This window comes from Monopterus albus, unplaced genomic scaffold, assembly GCF_001952655.1.
Source record: "Monopterus albus unplaced genomic scaffold, M_albus_1.0 scaffold85.1, whole genome shotgun sequence".
NCBI lineage: Eukaryota > Metazoa > Chordata > Actinopteri > Synbranchiformes > Synbranchidae > Monopterus > Monopterus albus.
Window position 1 is genome coordinate 1,204,814 of NW_018127965.1, and position 16,884 is coordinate 1,221,697.

The 16,884-nt window shown below is 43.1% G+C and overlaps 1 protein-coding gene across 1 annotated transcript; it reads left to right on the forward strand.

Annotated features, from left to right (window-relative positions):
* Positions 1–1,610: 1,610 nt before the first annotated feature.
* On the forward strand, positions 1,611–15,558 carry cdk12 (cyclin dependent kinase 12). The gene is made up of 13 exons (XM_020607364.1): positions 1,611–3,599; positions 4,867–5,553; positions 8,391–8,570; positions 8,661–8,800; positions 8,907–9,077; positions 9,566–9,755; positions 11,019–11,075; positions 12,067–12,168; positions 12,956–13,033; positions 13,118–13,234; positions 13,321–13,452; positions 13,711–13,934; positions 14,346–15,558. Exons 1-13 carry the CDS (start codon positions 2,455–2,457, stop codon positions 14,783–14,785), a joined length of 3,663 nt encoding a protein of 1,220 aa, XP_020463020.1. The 5' UTR covers positions 1,611–2,454; the 3' UTR covers positions 14,786–15,558.
* Positions 15,559–16,884: the final 1,326 nt, after the last annotated feature.

Below are 16,884 nucleotides of genomic sequence, written 5' to 3' on the forward strand. Positions count from 1 at the left end.
TGTGGGATCAATAAAGTCCTACCAACCAACCAATAGCTTCTTCTTCTCTTTATTTTGATTGGCAGTTGTCAAATGAACATATAGATGCATTACTGCCACCTACCAAACTGGAGTAAGTGTAACAGCTTTAAAATGATTACAGATGAGTACAAGGATGATAACCACACCAGAAGTTTATCTGGCAGAGCTCACCAGCACTGCAGAACTAGAAGAGTACCCTAATATTACACGCATACACCAGCAGCTCTCTCACAGTCTCCAGCACCAACATTACACAGCTTTTCCAAGGTTTTTGTAAACATATATAAATCTATGAATGCATAAACATTACAAAATGCAACAGAACATATGTACAGTAAACAAACAAGACTACTTCAACTAATTAATGATGTAATGAAACAAGAAGAAGAAAAACACTTAATACTGTAACATCCCTTCAAGACTAGTATGGGACACATTTAAAACACACAAACAGCAGCTCTCTCACGGTTTCCTACACCTGATCAGAATATGCTAATGAGGTATAATGTTCGTCAGATTAACATCAACAATACCCATCTTTTACCAACAGCGACAAGACTTTGAAACTCGTTAGTCATAACAAAGCATTACATTTTCATGCAAGCTAGAAACAATACAGGTTTTGCGTATGCTAGCTTAAACTCTAATAAGGGAGCATTACAACACATTTTGCAAACATTACGCAGCTTTTGCCGGGAATCTGGTGTTACCTCACCATGGAGGTAACAAGTATATACCAGTAATCAGGCCCCATTTGCAACAACAGGCAACTAAAAGTTATGGGCAGTTTAAACTGAAACTGACAGCGCAGAACAAATATCCTCAAACTAAAAAAATTACAACTAGGTTTTCAGAAAGTTCACACACACAAATATACAAACTGGCTCAACTACACAAAAACACTAGCAATTACAAAACTTGATAAGAATCAGTCAGGAAAGATAAGGGGACAGCATTTATCTGTGGCCACTGCATGCTTAACCATTCCCCTTTTGAGGGGAGGGGAGTTGTCTTGCTTTTACCTCTCCATTGCACCTGCTGCTATTTTCATTTGCACCAAATCAGGTGAAACTGATTCACCAATCATGTGTGTTTCCCAGATGGACAGATCAATATCCCTGTAGTTTAAGTGACTTGGTATTATACTGTGATGATCAAGTGTTCTTTTATTTTTTTCCAGCAGTTTATTAACCTGCTTTGTGTTCTCAAGGCAAAAAAATAAATAAATTCATGGCTGTTGTCCCTGTTAATCCCACACAGCACCACTCTCTGTCCAGATTTCTGTGCATTATCTGACAGAAAATTATTTAACAACAGATTTGCTCTGGTATTTGATTAATCTGTGGTAGACTATCATTTGGTAATGGAACCTTGCCTGTATACGCTAATGTCTCCTCCTTTACAGTTTCCTGCTAGTTAAAAATCAAAATCAGCTTAATCGTTCAATTTTCTAATAAATTATGAATGTGTATCATTCGCTACTACTTGACAGGTTAAAACAAATACTGTTCTAGTGGAAACTGATGCATCCCTTTGCGTCACTGTCTCGCCACCACCAATACAGTAGGCGGGTTATTTGTCAGAGTCCGCTCATGATAGGTTGTTACTAAGATACGTTGAAGACTGACACCATTCCGGCTTCCGGTTCATTCCGCTGTGCGCAGAAGTTGCTGGTCACAGGAGCCGCAATGGCGTTTGTAGTCTGTTTCAGATAGGGCTGTGGATGATATTAAATCCACTAGCATCGCCCTAAATATAGGCTTGGTTGATTCCCAGAGCAACTGATAATAAACTGGAACATCTACTGCACACGAAAATACTATGATTTCTAATCAATATTGAATTTATAGGGGATAAAACTTACATTAAAGGGAACATGTAAACAGTACCAACCGGGTCAAGTTTTCATTTTGTTCGAGAAACGAGCGTCTTTTAATGAAGACATTTGCTTGTTTCTAAATTCTAAGACCGTTATTCTGTGGAATAAAATCACGTTTACTAAACTTGGCACCGGACAAGGACAGCTTTCACAAAGGGACTTTTTTCTTTTTCTTGTCTGCGAGTCAGCTCGCTAGCTGCCGAGCATTAGCTAGCGGTGCTAGCTAAATTGAGACGGAGACGACACCAGAATGCTCCGATGTTTGGTTGGGATCTTTTTCATTCACTGACTTACATACTTTACAGATCTGGAAAACTGCCTTGGCGTATTTCTGTTTTGACGAACTACCTTGGCGATCTCTGTGGAATGAATTGGCTTTGAGGACTGGACGTGAGCGGCCTGGTGTGTTTATTTTCTGTAACCTTATTTTGTTGCCCTGTTTCTGCTTAGTAACACTTTTATTTTGCCATTTGGAGAAGCTTGTTTTCTTGTGAATGAACTGCCTGGACCAACGAGGCCCAGTCGCAGGAGAGGTACCGACGCCGGCGTGAGGGATGCCTGGCTCGGACCGAAACCATGGGACCAAGAGGAAGCCGGAACCTGGCATCAGCAGTGTGCCACACCAGACCCAGTCACCGGGAGACATGACGAGTGAAGACGGCAAGGTGCAGTTAAAATCTTCAATGTCCTCTTTGAAACGAAAACGGCATAAATCAACCAAACTAAATCGGGAATCCTTGGCGGCACCGGGGCCCGAAGATTTTACCCTCGGCGATACGGCGCCTCCTGGTGTCAATACGGTGAAGCCTCTAGTGGAGTACGATGATATCAGCTCCGACTCGGACACTTTCTCGGACCCGCCGTCTTCCAGGCCTTTTGAGAGGGGCGGTGAGGACCGGCTGGAGCCCTCACCAGAGGACGACAGGGACGATATCGGCAGAGTGAACAGGGGCCACAGGCACTCCCGAAAAAAGTCCAAGGACCCCAACAAAGTTAGAGACTCTGGGAATGGGGAACGTGGGTTCAAGAAAAAGAGCAGCAAAGACCGCGAGAAAGTGAGTTCTGGAAAGAGCAAGGAGAAGACTGTCTTGTTAGGCTCCTCGTCTAAACGCCAGGGCCTGTCAGAAGTTGACTCTAAACGTGGGGAGCTTATGCTTTCCTCCCAGGTACAGCCTGCAGCCAGTGTAGGTAGCACTACTTCCTCCACATCCTCATCTCGCAGCAAGGAGAGTAGCCGCTCAGGGAAGTCTCGCAAAGACAGGCAGCAGCGGAGAGAAGGCCGAGGGGAGGGCAGCCACAGCTCCTCCCAGAGGGTCCGGGCCGACAGGAGCCATCGTAAGTCCTCCAAGAGCCACAAGTCAAGTCCAAAGGGCAAGCCTTCAAGTAGGGGTAGCCCTCGCAGGAAGGGGACCAGCTCTGCTATGTCACCCAGTCCCAGAAGAGTGGTCAGCAGTGAGAGTCCGCTGGGCAGTGGTTATGGACAGCAGGGGGATGACTGCTACACCAGGCGGAGGGTGGCCCAGCAAAGCCCCAGTCCCTATGGGGATTTGTCTCGCCACAGCAGACAGAGATCAGAAAGCCCCTATGGCAGCAGACACAGGTCCTCTAGCTATGAGAGGGACAGCAGCCCTTATTCAAGAAGACGCTCCATCAGCCCTTATGGTACCCGCAGGTCCTCCAGCACCAGCCCCGTGTCTCGGTGAGTATATGCTGCAATGTTCTGACAAATTAAATAGCTTACATCCACATTCAGAAACATGCTGATACAAAAGTGTAGAATATCACAAGTGTTGCATGGAACATAACTGTAGAAAGCCATATGTGGTAGTATTTAGTGTAGTTCTGAAATATGTCTTGGTATTATTTGATCCAGGTTGCTACTTATTGGGTTAATAAACAAAAACAGCAACCTGGATTGTAAGTAAAAGGTCAGACAAACTGTTGAACCCACAGAGCTTTCTCCCTCCAGTACTATATGCTCTGCATGTTGAATTTCCTCTACAACTTTTTGACCAAAGTCTGAGGGTGAGGAAACTGAAAGTTGGAGGCAGAGTCAAACAGAGGTTTGTGTACACTTTACCTTCAGCCATTTTATTTTTCCAGTGCATAATGGCACCATGTCAAGGCCAACAATCCCATCTGTGCCTTCCATGTTTTGATGATTTCAATTGCATCCTAGATAAAGCCACTGTTTTATCCAAAAGCAAATTCAGGTCAACTTAAAAAAAAAAAAAAAACCTGGCACCTGGTGGTCAGAACATGTCACGTTTTTTTTTCTAGATCACAAAACATATTGACAGCCACTGTACTGGCATCAAACTCCTCGTGTTCAACATGCTTGAACAGTAAAGCTGATTCTGAAGATCAGTTATATTTTCATGGACCTTCACATTTCTCCACATCATACAGAGCCTATTAGAAGGCTTGTTGTCATTTCTAGTTGCCATGTTCGGTAGAGGCACGCGTAAGTTAAAACTTTACAGCAGACAGATTATTATTTGTAGGAGCAGAAAAAACGAGCCCTGACAAGTCTGGAAATGTCTTCAAAATGGCAAATATATTCTTGACTACTTGTGTTAATTTTTAACATTGTTCTTAGTTTCCCTTGTCATTTATTTTGAAAAAAAAAACTGACTAGAATGGAGTCAAAGCAAATATAAACTAGGAAAGGAAACAAAGAATGACAGTATCACTTAAATGAGCCATAAAGCTTTAAGTCCAATCTGCCTTTCAGTTTTGAAACCCACAGTTGTGTTACTGTTGGCTCATTTATTCTCTATTAACTTTTGTTATTTTCCAAATGAAAGGGTCCATGTTTTATTTTCATTATGATGTGATCCAGAGCCGTTTTTTTTCTTGTTAGAAAAGGTTGTTTCAGCAGACGGTCAGCTTTTTAAACACTCCCAGGTATCTGAAGTTTTTACAGCACCATGTAAGATAATTTTACAATTGTTTGTTTTATTTAGACGCTCAGGACGCTCCAGGAGTCGCTCCCCTCTGCACTATTCTTCTTCTCTTCGCTCGTCCTCTCGTTCCCGGAGTAAGAGGCATACTTCCTCTAGTGGTGCAGGGGCCACCTCCCACAGCAGTCAACCAGCTAGCCGCTCGCCTCCCTCCTCCAGCCTGCCGCTTAACTCCAGCCTGGGAGCGGAGCTGAGCAGAAGGAAGAAGGAACGCCAGGCTGCTGAGGCGGCTGCTCGTGCCAGTGGTGGTGCCTCCCCTCCTCCGTCAGTTCGAAAATCTGCTAGCTCCTCCTCCTCTTCACGACCTGCTAAAGCTGAGGCTCCACAGCCAGAACGAGAGCTGGCGACAGCAGCGGAACCTCAGCCCCCACCACCCACACAATTGCCCCAGGATGTTCCCAGTAGGGAGGATCAGGTGACTGTGCCTCCTGCCGTCCCTTTCACCACCTCTCCTGCAACTCCTCTCCAGCCCTCTCCTACTGTACCACCCAGTTCATCCGCCCAGGCTCCACCACGGCCACATCAAGCAGAAATAAGTATTCAGCCTCCTCCGCCCTCCACTACATCCCAGACCAAATCACCAGCTCCACCTACCACACGCAGCCCCGCCCGTCAGACCCCTCTGCATAAGACGTCGACTCTGCCCCCCCTGCCTTTACCACCTGTACTGCTGGGAAACACTCAGGACAGGTGAGGACACCAGACACACATACACTATCAGAGCACACTGTTCTCTAGGTAGGGTGAGTTCATTTGTGGTGTGACCTTAATGCACACTTAAGATATGGGCTCATTTGCCAGCCCACAGTTCACTTGCAGTAACATAAGACACCATTCATATCACTGTGCTTTTGTATTGTTGTCTGCTCATCACCATGTCAAGAAAAATTAACATGTTACAAGACTTTTAAGCTATGATAATTTATGAGCACTTTTTTATTTGTTAGAGAATTTGATCATTGTCATGCCACAAAAAAATAATGGCATACAGTGCCTTGCAAAAGTATTCATACCCCTTTTCCACATTTTGTCGTGTTACAACCACAAACTTAAATGTATTTTATTGGGATTTTATGTGATAGACCAACACAAAGTATCGCATTATTGCGAAGTGGAAGGAAAATGATACGTGGTGTTCAAGATTTTTTACAAATACAAATCTGAAAAGTGTGGCGTGCATATGTATTCAGCCCCCTTTACTCTCATATCCCTAAATAAAATCCAATGCAACCAACTGCCATCAGAAGTCACATAATTATAGTAAATGGAGTCCACCTGGGTGTAATTCAATCTCAGTATAAATACAGCTGTCCTGTGAAGGCCTCAGAGGTTTAGAGAATATTAATGAACAAACAGCATCATGAAGACAAAGGAACACACCAGACAGATCAGGGATAAAGTTGTGGAGAAGTTTAAAGCAGGATTAGGTTATAAAAACATATCCCAAGCTTTGAACATCTCATGGAGCACTGTTAAATCCATCATCTAAAAATGGAAAGCATATGGCACAACTGAAAACCTACCAAGACATGGCCGTCAACCTAAACTGACGGGGCGGACAAGAAGAGCATTAATCAGAGGAGCAACCAAGAGGCCCATGGTAACTCGGGAGGAGCTGCAGAGATCCACAGCTCAGGTGGGACAATCTGTCCACAGGACAACTATTAGTCGTTTTATGGAAGAGTGGCAAGAAGAAAGTCATTGTTGAAAGAAAGCAATAAGAAGTCCTGTTTGCAGTTTGCTACAAGCCATGTAGGGGAACAAACATGTGGAAGAAGGTGCTCTGGTCAGATGAGACCAAAAATTGAACTTTTTGGTCTATATGCAAAATGCTGTGTGTGGCGGAAACCTAACACTGCGCATCAACCTGAGCACACCATCTCCACCGTGAAACGTGGTGGCAGCATCATGCTGTGGGGATGCTTTTCTTCAGCAGGGACCGGGAAGCTGGTCAGAGTTGATGGGAAGATGGATGGAGCTAAATACAGGGAAGTGCTGGAAGAAAACCTGTTAGAAGCTGCAAAAGACTAGGGACTGGGGCGGAGGTTCACCTTCCAGCAGGACAACGACCCTAAACATACAGCTAGAGCTACAATGGAATGGTTTAGATCAAAGCATATTCATGTGTTAGAATGGCCCAGTCAAAGTCCACACCTAAATCCTATTCAGAATCTGTGGCAAGACTTGAAAACTGCTGTTCACAGACGCTCTCCATCCAATCTGACTGAACTGGAGTTATTTTGCAAAGAAGAATGGGCAAAGATTGCAGTCTCTAGATGTGCAAAGCTGGCAGAGACATATCCCAGAAGACTTGCAGCTGTAATTGCAGCGAAAGGTGGTTCAACAAAATATTGACTCAAGGGGGCTGAATACATATTCACGCCACACTTTTCAGATTTTTATTTGTAAAAAAAAAACTTGAACATCATGCATCATTTTCCTTCCACTTCGCAATTATGCGATACTTTGTGTTGGTCTATTGCATAAAATACATTTAAGCTTGTGGTTGTAATGTGACAAAATGTGGAAAAGTTAAAGGGGTATGAATACTTTTGCAAGGCACTGTATATCTGGATTAAAGTGATACACTTGTTTTGTGTCTTCGGTTTTCTGTGGTAATTAAAACATGCAGGAAAAAGCTGATTTTATTTTGTTTGTAAGCATCCTGCTTGTGCTTTGAGTTCTAACAAAAATAATAGGGCTGGACCCAATTATCTATTTGAATATTCATTTATTTGGTAGGTATTCAGTTTGTAATTTTAGCTTTCGAGCTACGAGCTACAAACAAATTTTCATCTAAATGAGCCATTTTGATTAAACAGTGTATTTGCAGCCAGCTGTCAGACGGTTGCACCGGGACATCTATAAAGTGCAACACCAAAAAGAAGTAGCACAAAAATATTCAATATCTTTGCTCTTTGACACATTTTTTTCCCAACTAAGTGTTGTGGTATAACCAACAGGAGACCAGTGATGTGTTAAGTGATTTTGGTGACACTAGACTACCCTAAAAGTGAAAATTTTTGTAGTGTCTCTTCTGGGTGTTGCACTTCGTAGATGGTCCCTGTGCCCTCGTCTTGTTCATTGTCATGGGTATGTGTGAATGAAGCCCTGAGGACCATAAAGTAAAAATGTCTGAATGACAGAAGACCATGTGTTTAACAGACTGATGAGGCAGCTGTGTTATGTAGCCTATTTCACGTCTGAAATGGGCTGTACTGTATAAACATGTGCTGCAGCATTAGAGACTTAAGTGTTCAGTCGTTCAGGTCAAAGCCCCCCCCCCTCCCCACTGCGTGCATTGAATAGTCGGATATTTGCCAATTATTACCTCCAGAATTCCAAAGTCCAACAAATGCCATTCGGGACAACCCAAAAAATAGTAAGCTGGGTGACAACATGGTCACCTGGGGTTCACAATCAAGGAGTGCACTTTTTTTTAAGTTCATGTGTAATTTCTGTTTCTCCGTGGCCTCTTTATGTACTTACATTTTTGTCTAAAAATCTTTGCATTTTTACTCGGTCAGCCCAAAGAAGTCCACCCCTCCTCAGAGGCAATCAAGGAAGGAGAAGGAAGGTCGCAGCCGGCCATCACTCATTGACCTTCCTTTACCGCCCACTTTGCCTGGAGGCGACTCGTCACCCCCACAGTTCCCCGTGCACCAGGCTGCTTCACTACCCCAGCCGGCCCTTAAGAAGAGACCAAAGTCAGTCTCTTCTATTACTCACCCACCTCCACTCTTCCTTTTGTTAATCCCACATCAAGTCTAACCCATTCTCTTTTTGATTGTTCCCAGGATTTGCTGCCCACGATATGGTGAGCGCAAACATACCCAGAGTGACTGGGGCAAACGCTGTGTAGATAAATTTGACATAATTGGCATCATAGGAGAAGGCACCTATGGTCAAGTGTACAAGGCCAAGGATAAAGACACTGGTAAGACGGTATTATCAAGACTTTACTCACTGAACTGTTTACATGTGTTCTCTATTTAAAGATCAGATTGTTAATATGTTTGATTCATTCCATATAACCATGCCAGGTGAACTGGTGGCTCTGAAGAAAGTGCGTTTAGACAATGAAAAGGAGGGATTCCCTATCACCGCCATCCGAGAGATCAAGATCTTGCGGCAGCTCAAACACCGCAGTGTTGTCAACATGAAGGAGATCGTCACTGACAAGCAGGATGCTCTTGACTTTAAAAAGGACAAAGGTAAGAGAGTCAACAGCTGTCTCCCAGGGCTGGTTAGTAAAGGTAATGTAATAGTAAGCCTATGGTGCAGAAAAGTCGCTGTTAATAACAAACATAATAAGAAGAATAAATAAAGACCAGGATCAATGTGAGTGTTTCAGTTAATTCGGTTATTTGGCAGCAGCTGAAATCACTGTGGTCACAGTACTGATTCACTTTGGCAGCCTGTTGCTAAAGTTTCAACCCACAGAGAGCAGTGCTGCAGGAGTTTTCTGCCCTGTGTGACTTAGTCAGCATTTACCTGCTAAGTTGGACTTAAATTTACATAAGATTATTGCTGGAGGTGGCTGTGCAATTATGGTTGTGCACAACAGGTCAACAGTTAAAACCCCTGTAACATACTGAGAAGACAAGCTAGATGTGATTTTCTGAGTTGGTCAAAGCACATGGCAAAGTAGCAGTGTTTCACATTATTTATTTTTTTTAACCACATTTTCCTCTATTGTTAGGTGCTTTTTATCTGGTGTTTGAGTACATGGACCATGACCTTATGGGCCTGCTGGAATCAGGCATGGTCCAGTTTTCCCATGAGCACATCCGTAGCTTCATGCGCCAGCTGATGGAGGGCCTGGACTACTGCCATAAGAACAACTTCTTGCACAGAGACATCAAATGCTCCAACATACTGCTCAACAACAGGTAAGGAACAGAAGACATAGACACCTGAAGACATAGACACCTTAAGCCTTTACCAGTCATGGGAGGAATAACTGTATCAAGTGAATTTTGCTGTGTCAGTACTGCCTATGCAGAATTATGTTAAAATATAGCTATAAAATATTATGCACAGACCGTTTAAATGCAGCTCCTGTCTTTAAATACTGTAAAGTCAAGACCAGAAGCAGCCTAATGCAAACCGTAATGATCGAAATGCAGTTTTTCAAGGTAATTATAATGCTATTGATTTAAACGAGTGCTTCAAATAACCCCAACTTCTCGAATTGCAATATATGGTAATGAGGATAATGTGGATTTTGCTGAGTAATGGAGTACTTAGAGCCGCGCTGTTGCTGCCCCACCACTCTACAATGACTAACTAGAGACTCAGAGTATGGACATCTGTTGCCCCACCTGTCCTGTCAGTTGTGGGGTTTGACCAATTACTTGTATTTGGTTGTTTACTTTCTCAAAGTACAGTGGTTGTTTTTCATTCATTTACATTCATTGTGTCAGTGTTTTGTAAAAGGAAGGCAGATTTTGAAATCATCAGTAATTGCAAGTTTAAATAAATATTCAAAGTAACCTGCCTGGCTTTCTTCACGAGTTGTTTTGTGTCCTAAGTTGTGACACTAGTGGGAATATTTACTAAGGTTTTGCAGCTCGTTTTCTGATGCTAAAAGATGATGTTTCACGTGTTTCTTATTTACCAAGAAATTGCAGTTAGACTTTCACCTAAAAAGAAGAGAAGAGGTACCGGTGGAAGTTGTGGACTTAATTTCAAGCAATATGTATTTTAAGGCGTTCCCATTCAGGGACGCAAAGTAATGGAGGATTTACCACCGTATTGCACTTGAAGGAATAGTAGGTGAAATTTAACATCAGGAGAAAGCCAGAGGGACATTTCCAAGCTTTAGATCACACCATTCTTCAGTTACTGAACAAAATGAATGACTACATGGTTGCAGTTTAGAGATATGTTGGTTTCTTCAACTAATATTAAAGTTCAGTTTCTGTAAACTTACTCTTTCTTTTACACTGTGTCTCGGTGCTCACGTGCGTAATGCAGTCACCAGCCTCTTACCAGCAGAAGTCCAGTTAAATTAACTAGCAATGCTCTTTTACTTCTGTACTGTTATGTTTATAAGATAATTTACAACAGGTTTAGTAAATTTAGACAGATCATGTGTTCTCGTTCTTGGTGGTGTTCCTAATCACAGCTTTTCACCTGTCTGTCTTTTTCAGAGGTCAGATCAAACTGGCCGACTTTGGTTTGGCCCGGCTTTACAATTCAGAGGAAAGGTAAAGCAACAGTGTTTGTCATGCATATAACATTCTGTATGTGCAGAGAGAGCCACTTCTGATTAGAGATGCACCAATCGGTGGAAATCAGAAATTGACTTTTTTTTTTTCCTGTGTGATCGGCCTTGTCCGGTGACCTGCCAATCAGATTTAGAGGAACAACAGTCAACCATGCGTGCACAGTGGCAGACACCCAAAGCATAGGGTGTAGCACACTTAGCATCCTGCGTGCACCTTGGGCAAAGTTTGCACTTGGGTCTGTACATGTTCGCTCGTGTGTTGGATGCGCTTGGCTTACAAACAGCACACAGGGGAGCCCACAGAAACACCTTGGAGAGGGGGAAGCTACGTCCAAATCTCCGGGAAATAGTACAGTGGGAGAATTACTGGCTACACATGTAATGCATGTATATGTACAGTGTGTCCAGCCCCTGTAAAATGGCAAATACAAACTACACAAAATTGGTAGGAGTGATGTAACAGACCTTCTTTTTGTTTCTATTACCTGTTGCACTTGTTTAAATTTGGAGAAGTGCAAATATTGCACTTAATTCGTAGTTGGTTGGTTAAAAAAAAAAAAAAGCGAGAGAAATATGGAAATGTAAAACCTAGTGTGTTTTTGTTCCAGTTTTTCATTAAAGAAAAGTTACAAAAACATCTGTATGCTTTCAATTACAGTTGGGGGAAAAAATCAGTGCATCTCTGCTCCTTTTGCACCTATTTGTTTCAAATATTTACTTTAGTTTTTCTTTCTCTGTGTCGTCTTCAAGTATGCATAGGGAATATCAGATCAAATTTAAATGTATGATTAAGTGTTTGTGATGATGGGAGCAGTAATTAAACCTCATGATGAGCTTGAATTTGACTCTCCACAAGATGGTGCTGTCTCGCCTTCACATTCATCCCAAAAGCTGAAATGTTTGTGCTGGGCCAGATAGGTGCTCTGTCAATGTGTGTCTCTCATCTTCCTCTCTCTTTTCATTGCCCCCAGCCGGCCATACACTAATAAAGTAATCACACTATGGTACCGACCCCCTGAACTCTTGCTGGGGGAGGAGAGGTACTCGCCAGCCATTGATGTTTGGAGCTGTGGGTGAGTATGACACTGTCTGTTCACTCACACTTACTTTATTTGTTCTTTTACAAACTTCTCTGTTCTCCTGTAGTACAGGCTTCATGAACAACAGATTTCATATATGAGTACATACAGATTTGGACTAAAGTTTTGTTGGGTGAAGCAACCTTTCATTCAGATGAACATAGAAGCTTCAACACTATCCTGTTTTTTGGAAAATAAGCATTAAATGTGACATTTTAAGTGCTTGGGGGTGGGGTGAGGGTCAAAAATAACATTATTTATGAAATGTTAGCTAACCAGCTTCTTTGGCTAACCTAACTTGTCTAATTCAGTACATGTTAGGAATTTCTTGTAGAACAGGCTGCATTCTGCTGTCTCTATTGTTACCATTCACAAGAATTACTCCCCAACAAAGTTTTAGCCTATTTCATGTATTCTTTGTTGAGGCTAACCTTATCCATGGCTATAACCACCATCCTGAGTTGATGCTGCCAGTCACACAAACGTTCGTCCAAACACCAATTGCCGATTGACACATCGTCCTGTTGCCGGCTTACATTTCATTTTTAGATCTGTTATTTTTCAGCAAATATAGCTCACTATTGTTTTTACATTCATTCAGCTTAGGTGCTACACAAAAACACCTAGGTGCTGTGCTCTTTCTGTGGTAGGGAAAACACTGCTCAAGTAAAAGTCTTTTATTTGGATGCGTACTATTCAGAAATATGACTTGCTTTAAAAAAAGTGATTTTTGGTGTCAATCAAAACTGACAGGCGTTTGCACTTTGAAATGGTCTTTCAGGTGTATTCTGGGGGAGCTCTTTACAAAGAAACCCATCTTTCAAGCTAACCAGGAACTTTTACAGCTGGAGCTCATCAGGTAGGCTGCCCATCCCTGACGCACTGCATCCACCACACCGCTATTTCTTAATCACTGCCTCAATATCTCTGTTCTTCTTTTCAGCCGTCTGTGTGGGAGTCCTTGTCCTGCAGTTTGGCCCGATGTCATTAAACTTTCCCTTTTCAACACCATGAAACCCAAGAAGCAGTACAGACGGCGACTACGGGAGGAGTTTGCCTTGTATGTCGCCATGCTGCTCTTTCCTAAATGTAGCGGTGATCAACTCTTTGTTTCTACAGCTGAAAAATCTTTCCTCCTCTGCACAGTTTACCTACACCTGCCCTGGATTTGCTGGACCGAATGCTGACCCTCGACCCTGCACGGCGCTGCACGTCCGAACAGGCTCTCAACAGTGACTTCCTGTGTGATGTGGAGCCCAGCAAGATGCCGCCCCCAGAGTCAGTTGCTCGTGGCCTCTGTCCTTACATTATCAGATTACCAATAGAATCCACAAAAGCACATGAAAATAACATTCTTACTTTTATTAATATATAATGTATTTTTATTTTTTAATATTTCTTAAAGATAGTTTAGAGCATTGTCTAAATGCACACGGCTTACATATGTCTTATTGTTTCTGGTGATCCCTGTGTTTGATATGATTCATTTATATCGGTAGTTTTAAGAATGTTTTGGCTTGTCTGCCCTTTCTGCAGTCTTCCACACCATCAGGACTGCCACGAGTTGTGGAGTAAGAAGAGACGGCGTGCACGTCAGAGCGGGCTGCCAGAAGATACATCTGTGCCCAAAGTGCCCAAGAAAGATGCAACAGGAGCCTCCAGCGGAGAGAACAGTCGGCACCAGACCAGTCCGTCTGGAGCCCCACCACCTCCACCGGAGAAACCAGTCTGTACCACCAACTTGGAGAGTGAGTTGTCAGGTAACAGAGAAGCGTTTTACCAGAAACACATACTGTACCAGATTTGGTAAACCCAGACTACATTCATATCAGTACTTTCTTTAATTGGTTTTTTAGGGCAGTTTGTCTTTTTATTAAAAAGCAAAAGCCGAGAGAAATGGGAGAGAATTGAGGGCCATGCTCTGCATCCTACCCCCGCAGGCCATTGGGGTGCCCTAGCATAGTCTTAGGAGTATTTTCAGATTGTTGTATTATTACTGTTCTGTTTCTTACCATGTTAACAGTGATGGGATGGCAGTACACTGACACACAGCTGCAGAGCTTGCAAATGAAAAGTAACTTAGAATAATGTGGACATAGTAAATGACCTTTTTGTTTGCACTGTACTGTATGTCCATAGTGAATTCTGGTTGTGTGGATGTGTGTGTTCAGGCCTGGAAGCTGCTGCAGAGCACTTGAACCAGACGGAGTTAGCAGTGCTGATGAACCTCCTCCAGGGGCAGACAGAGCTCAGCCTGCCCCAAGTGGCACAGCTCCTCAACTTCTCTAATCCAGAGACTCTCAGCCAGTCATTGTCTGCCCTCAGTGAGGCTATTGACCACCAGGGGGCTCAAGAGGACCAGACTCAGCCTGCTGTCAGGTCCCAGCCCCCTGAGCCGCCACCTGAACCCCAGGAGTTCTCGCCGACATCTGCAGATCTCAGCCAAGACGACCAGGCCAACCTGCTGGCTCTCATTTTGGGCCACATTATGAAGCCTCAAACCGAGGAGCAAGGCAATGAAACAAATGGCGACCAATCAGAGGAGGCACTAACACGCGGTTCGTCCGCCTCTACTACTGATCGCAAGGGCAAGTCTGGGTTTAGTCTTTAGAGGGTGGAAAAACGGGGAACCAGGGTCAGGTGAAAAACACTGGGGACTGCACAAATGAGGAGAAGAGTAGGGCAGAGAACAAACAGAAGCTGACCGAGGTCTGGTACTCAGGATTCCTGTACATGCTATCAAATTAATTACATTTTAGACTACATGATGAAATGAGCAAAATGAAAAATGAACCAAATGAATCAGGCTAATTGACCTTTTCGCGTTCCCCTTCCTTTTACCCCTGACATTCCTAAAATACATTTACTCACTATTGTCTCTTTTATCAGTGGCAAAAATGCAAAAGAAAAACCTGGAAAAATGTCTGTGTAACTAGGCAAAGCTTTGGTGCACATGACATCTCTCACCGGTGTACTTAATAAATCAAAATAAAATGTAGTGTTATTCATTGGAGTGAAAAGAAAGCTTCACACTGTATTGTTCCCTTCCACATGTCTCCCTTTTCCTTGTTTCTTTCTCACAGTCTTTGTTCTCTATCTGTCCCACTTCCACGTTTTTCCTTCCTCACTTCATTTTCATTATAAAGCTGATTTTGAGGATTCTTCATAGGAAACAATGTTGCTTTACGCAGTCTGTAATGTCAGCCTTTTTATGAAGAAAGTAATAAATTATCAAGTGAAAATAAATGTTTTGAATCTTTAGACCTCACCTGCATGTGTCGCTTTTAACTTTGGTTTGTCACACATTTTTTTTTGTTTGCTTTTAACTGTTCACTGACTCAGATAATAGTTAAAAATGTAATTAGCAAGTTAAATAAAACTGGTCACTATAATGCTGGTGCTGGAGTGGTAACAGCCCTGTTCTGGTTATTTCTCTTGTCAAGGTCTCTGAAACCCTTACAGCCTCGGCCCACCTTGGATTACTGTTGTTTGGGGAAAAACAGGAAAAAAAAAACTCTTCAATTAATACTTAAGTTTCTCCTTAAGTCACCCTTTCTGTTCATCCAGCTCTACATGCTGTTCCTTTTGCTGAAGGCGGTTGTTTAGGGGGAAACAAAAGCAACTGCATAAGTTGTGCATACATGAACTCATCTAGCTGGCTAAGTTTAGCATCTGTACAGTAAAGCTGTTTTACTGCTTAATGAGCATTGGATGATAATTACTTTAGGATAAAACACATTTAGCTAACCTGATAGGTTCATGGTTATATATTATTCATAGGCCAGATATAACATTGTTTTGTCTATTTTTCGTACCATATCTAAACAATGACACGGTTCACAAAGTCACGATTGATTGCAGCAATATTTAAGAGTATTTAATTTATGTAAGCCCTGATAGCTACTGAAATAAGCTTGATCTGAAGATGCACCCTGCCCTCCTCTTTGTGCTGAAGGTAGGAGTGTCAAAAATACAATTTAACTGAAGTTGATAAATGCAGTTAAGGGTTAATATATTGGTAGTCCACATGTTGAACTTAAGTTGAGCTTTTTGTGTCAAATGTTCCTTGATATGTACCTTGACACTTAACATACCGTCCTCTGTCTGGTTTGGCCATTTCCTGGGCCACCTCCATCTGCTCTTCTTGGAAACGCCCAGCCGGCTGGGTCAGAAACTCAACCCAGCCAGGACATCAGTCCTGCTGTGGCAGCTGCCTTGCTTCAGCTCATCTCCCAACAGGACTCGGAAGCTGGGGCCCCTCAGCTCAGCAAGAACTCCTCTCCAGTTGCGGATGCTCCGGCCCGGGGGCAGCCTCCAACACCCTGGGTTGCAGACTCTCCAGCTCAATCTTCAGCTGCAGCTGAGACCTCAGCAGGACTGGTGACTGCTGCTGCCACCACCCCAGCACAGTTTCCAAAGGACCAGGATCTTCGATTTTCCCACGGAACTGCCCGCTGAACCTGAATCCCCTGGTGAGACAGACCTGGGTGTGTTGGGACCAGCGATCCTGGTCTGAGGGCAAGGCAGAAGGTCACCCACAGATTATGACCATGAGCAGGTAGTGAAAGCTGAATCAAAAGTTTTGTGTGTGAAAAACGGGACAGATTAAGGGTCTTTCCAGGTATAGTTATATGGTCATCGCTGCCCTTTGAACAGGTGTTTTGGTGGCAGTAGTTTTGATCAGGAGTCTGTCAGACCTTAACCCAGTTA